The sequence below is a fragment of the Pungitius pungitius genome, chromosome 2 (genome assembly GCF_949316345.1).
Source record: "Pungitius pungitius chromosome 2, fPunPun2.1, whole genome shotgun sequence".
NCBI classification, from domain to species: domain Eukaryota; kingdom Metazoa; phylum Chordata; class Actinopteri; order Perciformes; family Gasterosteidae; genus Pungitius; species Pungitius pungitius.
In genome coordinates, this window is record NC_084901.1 from 11,898,272 (window position 1) to 11,911,750 (window position 13,479).

Below are 13,479 nucleotides of genomic sequence, written 5' to 3' on the forward strand. Positions count from 1 at the left end.
TACTGCAGTACATATTTGAGATACTTATTTTACTCGTTTCTACTGGTTGAAACCACTGTTAACTAGATGCGACCTATTCCGTAATGTGTGTAAAACCTGATTCTACTATTTTTTTTTAAAGAGCTATATATTAAACAACAGGCTTAATTCATCTGACGCTCTTTAGGAGAGCACATCTGGACGCGCTAATGTCCTCGTGTGCCGCCACCCCCCCTCCCCCCCCCACACCCCCTCAACCCCCCCGCGCAGTGGTACGCTCCGCGCTGTATGCTTTTCAGTTCATTGACCGGCGGACAATCCTCATCAGTACCACCAGCCAGAGAGCCCCGGAGCCTCCGACAGACCCGGCCCTTCAGCCCCCCGCACAAAGCGAGCTGCGCCCCGCCATGAAACAGACTCTGAGCGAACTGCTGAGGATGAGCCGGATATGCCGGATGCTATTCGCCACTTGTTTGGGATCCTTTATTCTGGTCATCTTTTATTTCCAAAGTATGTTCCAACCAGGTAGGATCTCCCTCCTCTCGCCCCTCTCACCGTGCGTGTGCGTGTGTCTGTGTGCGTGTGCGTGTGTGATTGATTGTATGAGATGTTGTCGAACAGCCGCCTGGCATGTTGACATATCGATCTGTCCGGGCTAACACTAACGAAGGGAACGCATAACTAACGCACGTGTGTGCGCGTCCATCCTTCGGCCCGAGCACGCCGCTCATGAGGCACCATTGATCCCGACCCGATCTCCTTGTTGCGCTTTTGTTGAGCAGTTCTCTCTCCTCGGTGGAGGCGAGCGTTTGGGTGGGATTGGACCCCCCCCCCCCCCATCCTCCCTTCATCGGACAAGTGGCATGGAGATTTGTTTTGTCTGTGGAAACGTGGTTCGGCGATGGGAATCAGCGCATGGGCCGATGTGCGTGGGCGTTTGAGAGATTTTTTCCATCTAGATCGAGGAAGGAGGCAAAATCAATTTGGAGTCCATAATCTGGAAACGAACCGTCTCTGGGGAGAAGTTAGAAAACCAATGCCCTTCCTAGTCTTTGCGCGCCCGGGGATGTGTTTAACAATTCACCACGCCACAAAGAAGTCCTCTCCATGCCGGTGGGGGTTCCGCGGGGAGAGTTTTCTTCTCCATTATATTAACTGAACAGATCTGAGTCGTTTGACTGAATCAACGCCCGTGGGTGTGGATGTGGTATCCACGCGCTGTGGGCTACAGCAGCGTGCCTGGTGCGCCAAAAAGCAAAGAGTGCCGCGTTCTGACGCGGCAGGGTGGAGTGCGCGGTGTAGACTCGGCGATGCTTGCAGTACAACAGGTTTAGTGTACGCTGCACAGAAGGAAAACTACTCGTTCCTGCTATTCCTTTCCATCCGCAGAAATAGAATAATTCCAGAGGCAGTGTGTGTCATGCTTTATCTGCCTTAGGCCTTGGTTCCAGTCTTTATGGCGCTCATGGGAAACCAGAGGAATTCTTAATGTACAAGCAATGAAGCAATGAACCCCCACAGCAGAGAGCCGTGTCCTCCTCACGGAGATCTGTGATCAGGAAGAGTGTTTCTTCTGAGTGAGTCACCACTGTGACAATTTGTCTTATTCCCACAAAGGAAACCAACCTCATCAGGGACCCTATAGAAAGTGAAAAGACCTTTACTGCACTTCTGCCCACTATTTATTAGGATATCATTAGATGTCTAATGAGACCTTCTGCACGTCAGCAGCTAAACAGATCAATAGTTGGAGCACATTATGGATGTCTTAATATTGGCTTTAAATCCAGACCCCACGGCCTTGTGTAGAGAAAATGGAAATAGACAACTTAACAATTAGACCGTAGGTTATATTTGTTCATGACATTTGACAGTTAAAACCCCAACATAGGGAAGCAAGCATGTCGGTGACTTTGCCGTGACATGGCTTTTTAGATCTCTAAAAAAAAGACCTGGTTCAAAACTAACAGGAAGACCGAGATCCATCCATCGTCTGTTATCAGTTCCAAATCATGGGCAGCAATTTACGTTAAATGAAGAAAGTCATGATACATTTTCTAAGATTTGATAGATATTGTCAGAATAACAAGACAAAATATGAATTGTTTCTTAAAACAGCAGTAGCGTTAAAGGGCCAGTTCTCCCAAATGACTATTTATCTCCTCCAGGCTAAGGCTGAGTGGATCATGTGTTCGGTCAGGCGCGTGTGTGTGTGTGTGTGTGTGTGTCTCTATCTAGTCTGTTTACAACTAATCTCACATACTACTTTATCCATCATCGTGATATTTTCAATGCTCACTCGTGACTAAGGATTCAACATTTTAGACAAACCTATTTCTTTGTTGAAAGCGTCGTTTGACGGTTCACTAAATAGACTGTACTTGAATCTCTTATTTCTAGTCAACCATGCATTTAAAGCACAATTTCACAACACGTCATCATTCACCCATTCAAAGCTTGGGCACATTTTAAACAGGAGCATCTGCTGATTCATTTCTATATCCAAAATGTGACCACACACAAAATAATAAAAAAAACTATTCTCTTTTATTCTGAGGGAAGGACAATGGAGTGGTTCCTCCTCTAAAAAGCATTCACAGAGTGAGACCTCTCTGCTGTATGTCATTAAATGAGCTTCCAGGCAAGGATTTAATTGTTGAGGAACTAAACCAAGACTCCTTTAAACCCCAAGCTCCTCTGGATCCTGCTCCCAGAGTTGTGCCAATCTCCACAGCCATTGCATCAGCTTGTGCCACACACACACACACACACACACACAGTCACACACAGACGCGGGTCACAAAGTGGATGTTTTATTCGGCTGTGGTGATGACAGGGTGCTGCATCCAGGATGCTCTGATTGAAGAGGAGATGAGTAAAACAGGGTGTTTGTGCAGGAGCTGGGATATAAGTTTTAATGCTACAGTGTGTATTTATGTGTGATTACACAGGTGAGACGGATAATAGTGAGCGGTGTGTGCATGTGTTAAGTGTTGTTGACTTCCTGTAAGGCTAATCTCTATCTTAATATTATTCCTGAAACGGACCCCTTTATCGCAGTACCCTTTTTATATTTTTTCTCGTTTTCCGCTCACCAGTTTTCCCCTGCACCCCCCCCCCCTCTCCTCCCCCACACACACACATGGCAGCACCTTTGTTGTCTGTCTGATAACCCAGGCAGCGTCTCCCAGCTTCAGGCATGTTTAGCAGGCAGGGGAATCCCGTCTGGGCTCTGAGTGTAAACTTTCACCTCTCTCCCAGGAGCAGCAAGGCCATGACCTCTTGTAAAAGAGACAGAGGATGGGGTGGGGGGGGGGGGGGGGGGGCACGGTCCTATCACACTGTGGCCTGAACTAGCACACACACAGCAAGTTTGGCTTAGAGACTTGGCAGTATGTTCCAAATAGAAAAAAAAATGCTTTCTCTGCATCAACTGCGACCGACTTGCAGCTCCATCTGTTGTGGAAGCTGAAGGAACAGAGCGGGAGGGATGGTCAGCGCTGTGTTCAACAGCAGTTTGAGAGATAGCCAAATTCAATTTAATTTGGAGTTTAATGCCAACCGTAATGAATACAGACATAAAGCAGCACATAGCAGCAATGAAAACAGTAAATCTCATGCTCAAAGTCCAGTTAAGCTATTTGTCGCTGTGGGGTAAAGGGATACTGTTGAATAGTACCGTCACTCTGGTGGCAGCTGGGGATGTCCAGAGTTATTTTGACACTCCCGCCCCACCCCCCAATGGACCCTATTGCTTATGTTATCAGAATTATTATACCATCTACACATCATGAACAAATGAACATTAGAGTCTTGGCTACAATATCCACCTATCCATTTAATTAAAATGCCCCTTAGCTGCTAGTTGGATCCAATAGGATCAGAGGAATCAAAAAAGTGGTTGATTGGTGTCAATCGACAAAAATCCAGATTCGGACTCATGTAGTTTGTCAGCCGTGAGGCCTGCACAAAATCCTCCTCTAGAGTAGTTATCAGTTCTCTATCAAGGTGAAACTTTTCATTCTTACTGTCCACACACTGGGCTTTCACATTGCTGTGTGTTTAGCCACGACTTTGGGTTGTTAGTGATTTTATTCCAAGCAATTCGCAAAATTTGATGTTAAATTTTGTGTGTTGAATTTATTGATTTATGTCGTCACTAGAAACATATAAACAATTTTTTACACATCGGAACACTCACAGGGCTTCTCCTTTATCCTGACAAAAAAAGTCCAGATAGACTAAGTTGTTAAACAGTTATTACTCTTTTTCTTATGTGTTGCCATTTTTGCAGCAGGGAAGTTAGAGTTGTGTTCTAAATTGAAAGGAAAGATATAGTGTTGGAAAAAAGGGGCAAACTAATCCAACAAAACCATTGGTGGCGTCATAAGCCCACTATAGAATATCCCTAAAGTCATAGAAACTGTCTGCCTGCCTGAGCTTTTTCACATCAAGATAATAAAGCCCAAACCCTGCCATGCGGTAGATTCTTTGTAGAGTACGCATAGCAAGAGAAACAAATCCAAACGTAGGTGAAATGTGAGTGACCTCTGCCAAATGAAAGTCAGCCCCGTTGTTTAAATTGAGCCAAACGGGTCGGCTCATTTGGTTTAGCCGGCACTCTCTGAGGGCCGTGAGCGAGCGCCTGTGCCCTTTGCAACCCCGGCTTGTCTCCCTGAATCCAGCTACTGTTGCTCTGGGTCCCCACAGATCAGGGCTGCCTCATCAGTTCGAGTCTCCGTGATCGACAAAGTCAGTCTGTCATTCTGACATGCAGAGGCAGGATAGATCCTTTTAAGCAAGGAATGGGAAAGTCTTAGAAAATAATTTCAAATTCTTGCCTGGAATTTTCAAAGGGAAACTCTAAATTCCTCACCTCCGCTGGTCTGTGGCTGTAACTGATGCTGCACTGTCGAGAGAGACTGCTGAGTCAACGGGGTCGGGGACCTCAAACATGTGGCTTCGTAATCGGAAAAGGGGAAATGGGCATGAATCCTTAAAATGAGAACCTCCAAGACGTTATTGGACACTTTTATAGGACACTGATTCATCTACAGTACACAGCAACCACAAGATGTCTGTTCAGTCATTTTTTTCTTTTGTTCAGCAGCAATCTATGGAGGCATCTCTGCATTCCCAATACCAAGGGGCCAATTTTGTGGTGTAATTAAAGTCAATAGTCAGAATCTTTTCAGTTTAGTTTAATGAAGTGGAAAAAAATCCAAATATGAATATTGTGATGTTCACTTACCATTTATCATACCAGTATATGTCAAGCAACTTATATACACACGTCGTTGCCAAATAGTTGGTGTTGGATCCCCTGCTGTGTCGTCCACATCTGGTACCACTAAACCTAAATTAGTGTCCTTTAGGATCTGAACTCTTTTCACTGCTACAGTCCTGAATCAGGTTTTGTGTTTAATATTTCCATCATGAAGGTTCAGGTAACCCCACATGTCTTCCTGAAACCCTGCCCGAGTAACTCAGAGCAGGCCGACAGTGCCGCTACGCCGTCTGGACTTTGGGTCAGGCAGCAGCCAGAGGCCGACCCTGAGGACCCCTCGTTTACTAGGCTGACTTGATGACCATCTGTTTGAGAGTCTGGACCTCATTAGAGAGCCAATGAAAGGGCTACTACAAAGGACATACACACACACTTATATTTTAGTTTTTTTGTCCACCTACCCTTTATTACATTACATTACATGTCATTTAGCTGACGCTTTTATCCAAAGCGACAATAAGAGAGAGCAAGTGTATGTGTGTGTTTCTGTGTGGGTCAGCAACAGCGTGTAGCTTTTGTATCCCTGATAACCTCATTTTTTCCTCATCAGGCAAAAAGGCCTCCCTGCCAAAAAGGTGATTCTACACACATGAAACACACACACACACACACACTTCTCCAATCTCTCACTGCAGACACATACCAGTAGAGTTGCACATGGGAAAACTTTGTTCACACTCCTATCCAGAGAACGGGTGTGTGACACGTCTGAAGTCCTCATGATCCGAGGTTATACATGTCTGATGATGGCGATGAAACAACTTCAAACGGTTCCTTAAAACCGCGCTCGTGCAGTTTGCGTACACGCGTCGAGTCACAAATAGCTGAGAAGGTGCGGTGTGGAGCAGACGTCTGTATTTAACAGATGACGATATCCCAGATGTTTTATGGGTTGTGCTCAATCCCCAAGGACCGTTTTACCTTATCTTCCCCTGAATCAGAGACGGGCACGTTATTGATGCTATATTTGCTCGTCTTCACCGCAACATCTGCCCGCTAAGCAGTCGTAAAATGTGTCTCAGGTTTAATCGAGCTGTTTACAGCCATTCATGTTCAGACGGGTAGTCTGAAGGATTCTCAAAGAGTAGGTGCTACCTAGAAGTCATTATGCGGTTCATATACATCACACATATTCACTGTCAGTTGTTACTATGATTGTGTGGGTTTAAAGCTGCCTATATGTGTATGTGTATATGTGTGTGCGTGTGTGTGTGCGTGCTCTTGGGTGAAACCATGTACAGCAGTAAACTGAGACATGGCTGCCATCTGTCAGACTCCCATGTTCCACACACTGACATCTGGTCTGTCTTTGGTTGTGTGTGTGCGCGGAAAATACTGCCCTAAAGTGGATGCAGGGCTTTCCATTTCTTTTCCTTTAAAGCCGTAGTTTGAAAGACAGCGTTACAAATGTTCTTTTTATGGATTTCTGCAACCAGAAGTCTCGTAATGTGAGTCAATGATGTGCAAACCTCTGAGATTAACGGTTTGTTGTTCTTTTCGATGGCTGGTGGGAAGTTTTGTAACGTTTCACTAATTAATATTAGTTTGTGAGTGGGGCAGATTTTCTAGTATTGACCATGGTCCAGTCTGAATGGTCCTTTAAAAGTTGATGAAATGCTTCTGTCATTTAAAGTAACAGCAAGAAATGATAGGTAAAGATGCTAAATGATGTGTTAAATATGTTTCATTACGTGAACTTGAGTTATAATAATCATCAGCAAATATCCCTTAGCTATTTAATGTGTGAGCGGTCAGGGCTGAGACTCAGAGGAAGAAGGAATAAAACAACAACAAAAATACTTCTTTCCAGGTTATGGATCATTACTGACAAAAACTCTACTGTACAAAACAAGCTCAAAAGGAGCAAAGGCACAAGCGGACTTAACACACTGGAGAAGGGAAAAGCAAACATAACATTAGACTGGCTTACCTCGTACCTTGCTGACAGAAGTTTCAATGTCTCGGTGGGTGAGTTAGTGTCTGAATCCTCTCTATTGTTTTGTGGTGTGCCACAAGGCTTGGTCCTGGGGCCTCTATTATGTTCTTTGTATTTGCTACCATTGGGACCAGTTATAAAATGTCATAAAGTCATAATCATTTATATGGTGATGATGTACTCCACTTCTCATTCAATCCCAGTGAGGTTTTCCCAGTAACTGGGCTCTTGGACTGTGTCAATGCAATCCATAAATGGGCAGCAGAAAACTGCTTACAATGCCTTGAGTGCTGCTATGCTGGTATGTTGATAGATCCATGTATAGTTGCACTGGAATGGTCACTGTTGTCACTGTCACACCGTTGGCAGGCCCACAGTGGAGATGGGAATGTAATCACACTTCCGCTGCCGATAAATATTGATTTGGTCGTTAGGTTCTGGCCCCCGGGCAGTAAGCCGCGAGTGCATTGGCCGCATGTGAGCATGAACAGCGGCAGAGCAGGGCATTTTAAGGGCAGTGACAGAGCGGCTTTCAGGCCAGATCTCCTAGCCAGTGTTTACCTCTAGAGTTCAAGGAGCCAGGAGAGGTGTTTGTGAGTGTGTGTTTGTTTAAGATGTCTAAGTAGGCATACGGTTGTCAAAATGGGACAAGAATAAGGCAACGAGTGTGCGTTCGTATGTTTGTGACTGGAAGGACTTCAGGAAAAGTAAATGGCAAGTCACCTCAAAACTGTGTGTGTGTGTGTGTGGTAGGGGGGGGGGGCAGCTGTACTGTGGACTGTATGGGTAAGAGAAGTGAATCATGCCTTTAATTAGGTGGAGGAGAGATGGCTGAGCCATGTGTCTCATTAAAACCGCTGGTGGAGGAAAATTTAAACTTGTCTGCTCCAAACCAGCTACGGAGACAATTTTCCAATCCTCCTTCGCCTCCCCTTTCTTCCCCAAGTCTCTCCCTGGATATTGACCTAGTCATTTTACTAAATAAAAGAATAATCCAACCCTTCATATTCAAACACTGCTAAATATCATTGCTCCTTGCTATTCCGGCTTTTCAAGGGGGGGATTTTGTGCAGTCACAAGTGCTGCAGTTAACTTTCTGTGTACCTGCTTATCTTTAAATGTGTTCCATCATGCTCTACTTCAGTAAGAGGTTTTTCTCCATTTCTGGCATTAAAAGCAATTCATCAGAGTTTAGTCCTGGCTTTCCTCTCAATGGGAACACCTCCAATTTTACACTTAACGTTTTTTTGGAGTTGGCCAAAGAGGCAGGTTGCCTCAGCCTTTACCAATACTGTGTTCTTCTCTTATTCATTATATAACTTGGTTACTTCTTCAGGATACTTCTATATTTATCTTAAACCAAACCAAGGTTGTTTGTAGCCTGAACCCAACTAATTATTTAAATAATATTTTTTTTGCCGAATCTTTTTTAAAATAATGTATGAATGAAACAAATGGCATGTTGTTTTTGCTGCTTATAACGTTTTGACAGTTTCAAGTTTCCGCCACACCTTCTATAAAGTAAAATGACTTTTCTTTAAAATTACTGACGTAAAAATTTAAATATGTGAAGATTAAACCACTATATGCAGTTTTACCTGATTTCTTATGCAAACCCCATTTGCCCTAATCACTCACAGCTCTTCAGCGTTTTCCACATTGCCTCCTTCTTCTTCCCCTTCACGTATCTCTGCCATAATCCGTCCATCTGGGCTTGGTGGCGTCCAGGGAGTTTTCTTTCCAGCCTTGGGTTTTTGTGCCAGCGTGGCTGGTTTGGCTCGCCGAGTTGCCCAATGCTGCCACCGGCCTCACTGCATCCTAATGGTGCGGTGCGCCATGGCAGTGCCGAGCCCGCTCAGCTGGTCTGGAGACTCAAAGACTCCTCTCATGTCCCTCCAAAAAAAAAAAGGGGGTCAGGGCGGACATGCTGGCAGAGCAGAGCAAGCTAACCTTTCCTCATTACTGACTCAGCAAGAAGTGTGCTTACACATGCACAGACGCGCAATGGCCTGAGCAAACCTTGAAGCAGCAGCTGTGGAGTGGTTTTACAGGGCAATCTCGCTTCACAAATGAGCCTATTCTCTTAAGAAGTTGGCTTATCCCTTCAGGATTTAATTGGGCTTTTGGCAATCCGCCTGCCAAAATTGTTGACTTTGGCTTGAAAAGCTTGTTTCATCTCACCTCTGAGGTGCATGAATGTGCACCTAATTTGTTTTTAAGTTTCGCTGCATATCAATGGGAATTTGGGTTTTGAGAAAAGCCAGTAATTCTTGAGTCAACAAAGGCAATATAGAATCCACCATGCCCAATCTTCAATCCTGCCTGATGTCAGAATAAGAAGCTATTTATTGCCACAAATGTTACACATAGAGGAATTTGTCTTGATGATTGGTGCAATATAAGAATAAAATAAGAGGTAAATAAGATAAAAATATACAAGCAAAATGAAAACAATATATATATATATATATAGATAAGTACTGTGGCACACCCTTGGGTGTGGGTGTCCACGTCACACGTCCAAGAAGACTGTCGGCACCAGAAGTGCAGTTGGAAAGTTTATTAGGGACAATGAGGGGAACATCCACAACACTTCACAGTCTACTGCTGCACTGTCCCCCCATTCATTCACGTAGTCTTCAATCCGCAGGCAATCCACAAACGGGTCCTCGTCCAGAACAGTTCGGTACACGGGGGGGGGGGGGGTAGTCAGCCAGTCCAGGTCCCAAAACTTAATCACACCGTTTTTTGTTCAGTTCACTTCTCAGCACTTCCTAGTCTGCCCTTCCTTTCCCTTCCTTTCCCAGCCTCTCCTCGTGGGAAGAGGAATATGGAATGCCGTTTTATTCACAATTAAATAAATGAATAAATACATAAATACATGAAATATGCATTTGAAATACATCGTGAAATAAATAAATGAGGCAATAAATACATAAATATTAAATAAATGTAATTATTTCACTGTATCTTTATTTCATAAGTCCATATTAATTTATTTCAAGAGACTTTTATTTAATAAGTACACATTTATTTATTTCAAGAGACTCTTATTTCATAAGTACACATTTATTTATTTCAAGAGACTTTGAAATAAATAATAAAATAAATAATAAATTGCTTGCACAAAACTCTTGATCAGCACTCAGCATGTTTTTTTGTTGTTGTTCATTTAAAAAGAGAGAAACGGTCTGCGATATTGGCCATTAGTTCATTATGTTTTTTTTGTGTAGGTATATGTTGTTAAATGTATTTAAAGAAATTACCTATAAAAGTATTTATGTCTTGTTGTATTAATTTGTCCTTTTATTGACGTGCCTAATGCGCAACCTATGGAATTCCTCAATGTGACTTTCAGTCTGGATGTGACTTGGTCCTGATGGGCCGCAGGCTCCTGCCAAAAGGAAAGGGCTCATAAAGCCTATGTTCGGGGTGAGAGGGATCTGCTACAATCTTTCTTGCCCGTATCAGAGTCGTGGAGGCAAACAAGTCGGCGACGGCAGATTGCAGCCAATCACCCTCTCTGCCAAGCGAATGATGCACTGCAGCCATCATTCGCTCTGCAGCGTACCAGACGGTGATGGAGGGGCAGAGGATCGACTCAATCATGGCCGTGTGATGTTGAGCTCGCACTTGAGGTCCTGGGATATGATGGCGCCCAGGAAGCAGAAGGACTCCACAGCGTCGACGGGGGAGTCACACAGGATGATCGGGAAAGGTGTGGCTGCGTTCCTTTGGAAATCCACTGCCATTTCCACTGTCTAAGTTGTTTTGACTGCACCAGGTTAATTTGGAAACGTTTTCTGTTCGACATGACTGCCTACCCCAAATACTTGAAATTTCTGTCCAAAGGCCTTGATCAGTTTCTTACTGAGAAATTAGGAGAAACCTAAAAAAGATTTTGAAAATGAACTTCCTGAACACAGATTTGTGTAACTGACCCATTGCTAACCATGAGTCGGATTCAAAGAAGCTCCCATATTAGTGTGGTCTCTCAGGCGGTTGTTAGTTTTTAGCAGCTAATAATGCTAAAAGGGCTAAAAATGTTTCACAGCAGCATTGTTATCAATGTCAAAATAATAAATGTACCTCTGTGAAAAGGGAAGCCTGGCCATTGACAACATCTGGTTCCACCCCTGCTCCAAACCACCCAAAACTGTCTGTGGTGCAATTTCCGTGCTGGGTCCCTCCAGGGTGAACCATGTCTGATCATGACTGAAGATCATGAGGTAAAAGAGAGCAGGAAATAAAAGGAAAATAAATAGAAGGATAGAAACAGAGGACGAGTAGAATGAATGGTATGACAGCAAGGGAGGGAATGGGGATTATTTGAGGGCATCGGGGATGCAGAATTCAAAGGAAATTAATTTACGTAAACTGCGATCGAAATGGACCAGAGTAAAAGAGGAATTAGTTCTTGACTTTCTGAGAATTTGAACCACACTTTCCCTGAACCTTGTTGCTTCCTGTCATGAAGAGAATGTTGACGTTCCCTTCCCGCCTCCTTCCGATTGATTCCGCTTTTGCTTTTTTTAATCTCTTTCTTTCTCCTGTCCTGACTGCTATGTGGCCTGTAAGATCAATGATTTATGAAAAAATGTATCCATCATGCTTTCTTTCAAATTCAAAAAATGTAGTGCCTATTGAATTATTGAAGTAGCATTTTCTGTATGCAATCAGCAACTACATTTCAAATCAAAAATATCTCTGCAGTATGTATTGTCAGTTTTCAAATTGAACTGGATGAATTATAAATAATACACACCAAATAATAAATAAATGTGTCACAGCCCCACAGACTAAAGTTTTCTTTATTTTTTAGTTTTTTTAATGGAAAGTCCGGGTAATTTTGAAAAAAAAGGACCTAAACCTTTCTATGAAGCACAAAATAATCCAAAAATATTTATATAAATATAAATATAGATAAAACCTTACAAGAGTTCCCTTTATCATGACACGCATATTATTCAAATATACCTTATGGTTGCTGAGGTATAACCTTTTTTATTTTATTATCTTCTGAAAAGAGAAACACGTGTGCCGAGAGTCAGGTTACCGAAACGCCAGTTTCTGCTCCATCCCTGTCCGTTAACATCATTGAATTCATGTGCTGTGGTTCTGATGATGATAATTATGTGTCTTTTCATTTCAGATGTGAGTGGGCACGCTTTCTCATTTCTATTTGTGGTTTGTGTCTTTAGTGGGGCCTCCTTAACAATTGCCAGAGTCTCTGAACATGCTGGTATTGAACTGACGGTGGTGGCGCATGGAGTAGTGTGGTGCGCTGAGAGGTTGGCGGTTTGAATCCCGGCTGCCTCATGTGCCATGTTGAAGTGTCCCTGAGCAAGACACCTAACCCCCTAACTGGGCAAAATGTAATGCATGGGTTATAATGCAATGTAAGTCGCTTTGGATACAAGCATCAGCTAAATGACATGTAATGTGATGTAAAAAAATGAACCTTGAGTGTCTCCATTCTTAAGGAACTTTGGTCTCACTTTTGGAACCAGGTGAAAATTTCCCTGACTCAAGTAATTCTCTGAATACTCCGTCTCTCGTCCCATCTCCGCTTGTGTGTGAATCTCATTTTGATAGGCTGAGTAGCATCACATGATGTCAATTATAACACATGTAATTGTCTTTCCAGGACAATTTAACAAATGCTGTAAAGGCTAGAAGAGCTGTGCCATTCAAAATAGAAATGCTCCATCCAAGGCAGTAAGGTCCACAATATAAGCACAATAATGTACTGGAGAGTCAGAGCCGAACCCCATCCAGACGAGCTCGGCACGCCGGCATCGTAGCTGACGGTTAATGACAGCTGTCACCTCCTCTGATCCATTCTTTCTTTTATTTTTCTCTCTTCTCCTCTATCCTAGATATCCTCCATGTGTTCATCTTATTTGAACTTCTTGTGTGCAGCAAACACCAATAAATGATGAGATTTTGTCATGCTTTTTCTGACAATTTACCAGAAAATGGAAGAATTTATGCAACAGGCAGCTTCTTGCTTACGTTTCAGATATGGTCCTGGTTTGTGTTAAATCAAATACAGACTTTCGTTCACCTGCCCAGAGTCAAGTTAATGTGGATTTTACTAACTGATATACTTTATATTTGAATGACATGGAATTACTTTTTGTACATAAAGAACAGTGTATGAGAACAGACTCATCACGTTTTTATAAACTCCCCACATGGGGACCAAATAAGGAACATAAATCCTGTTATATCACAGCATTCACACAGTTCAACATGTTATTTGTGATGCTTCCCC

General features: G+C 43.1%; 1 protein-coding gene across 2 annotated transcripts in view; it reads left to right on the plus strand.

Moving 5' to 3' along the window:
• The first annotated feature begins 295 nt into the window (after positions 1 to 295).
• chst11 (carbohydrate (chondroitin 4) sulfotransferase 11) overlaps positions 296 to 13,479 on the plus strand; it is a 59,021-nt gene continuing 45,837 nt past the window's right edge. The window contains exon 1 of one of the 2 annotated variants that reach the window (XM_037461807.2): positions 296 to 504. In XM_037461807.2, the coding sequence (XP_037317704.1) occupies positions 387 to 504 (118 nt within the window). In that variant the 5' untranslated portion in view covers positions 296 to 386. The remainder of the gene's footprint in view (positions 505 to 13,479) is intronic. The other variant, XM_037461808.2, reaches the window with a different exon arrangement.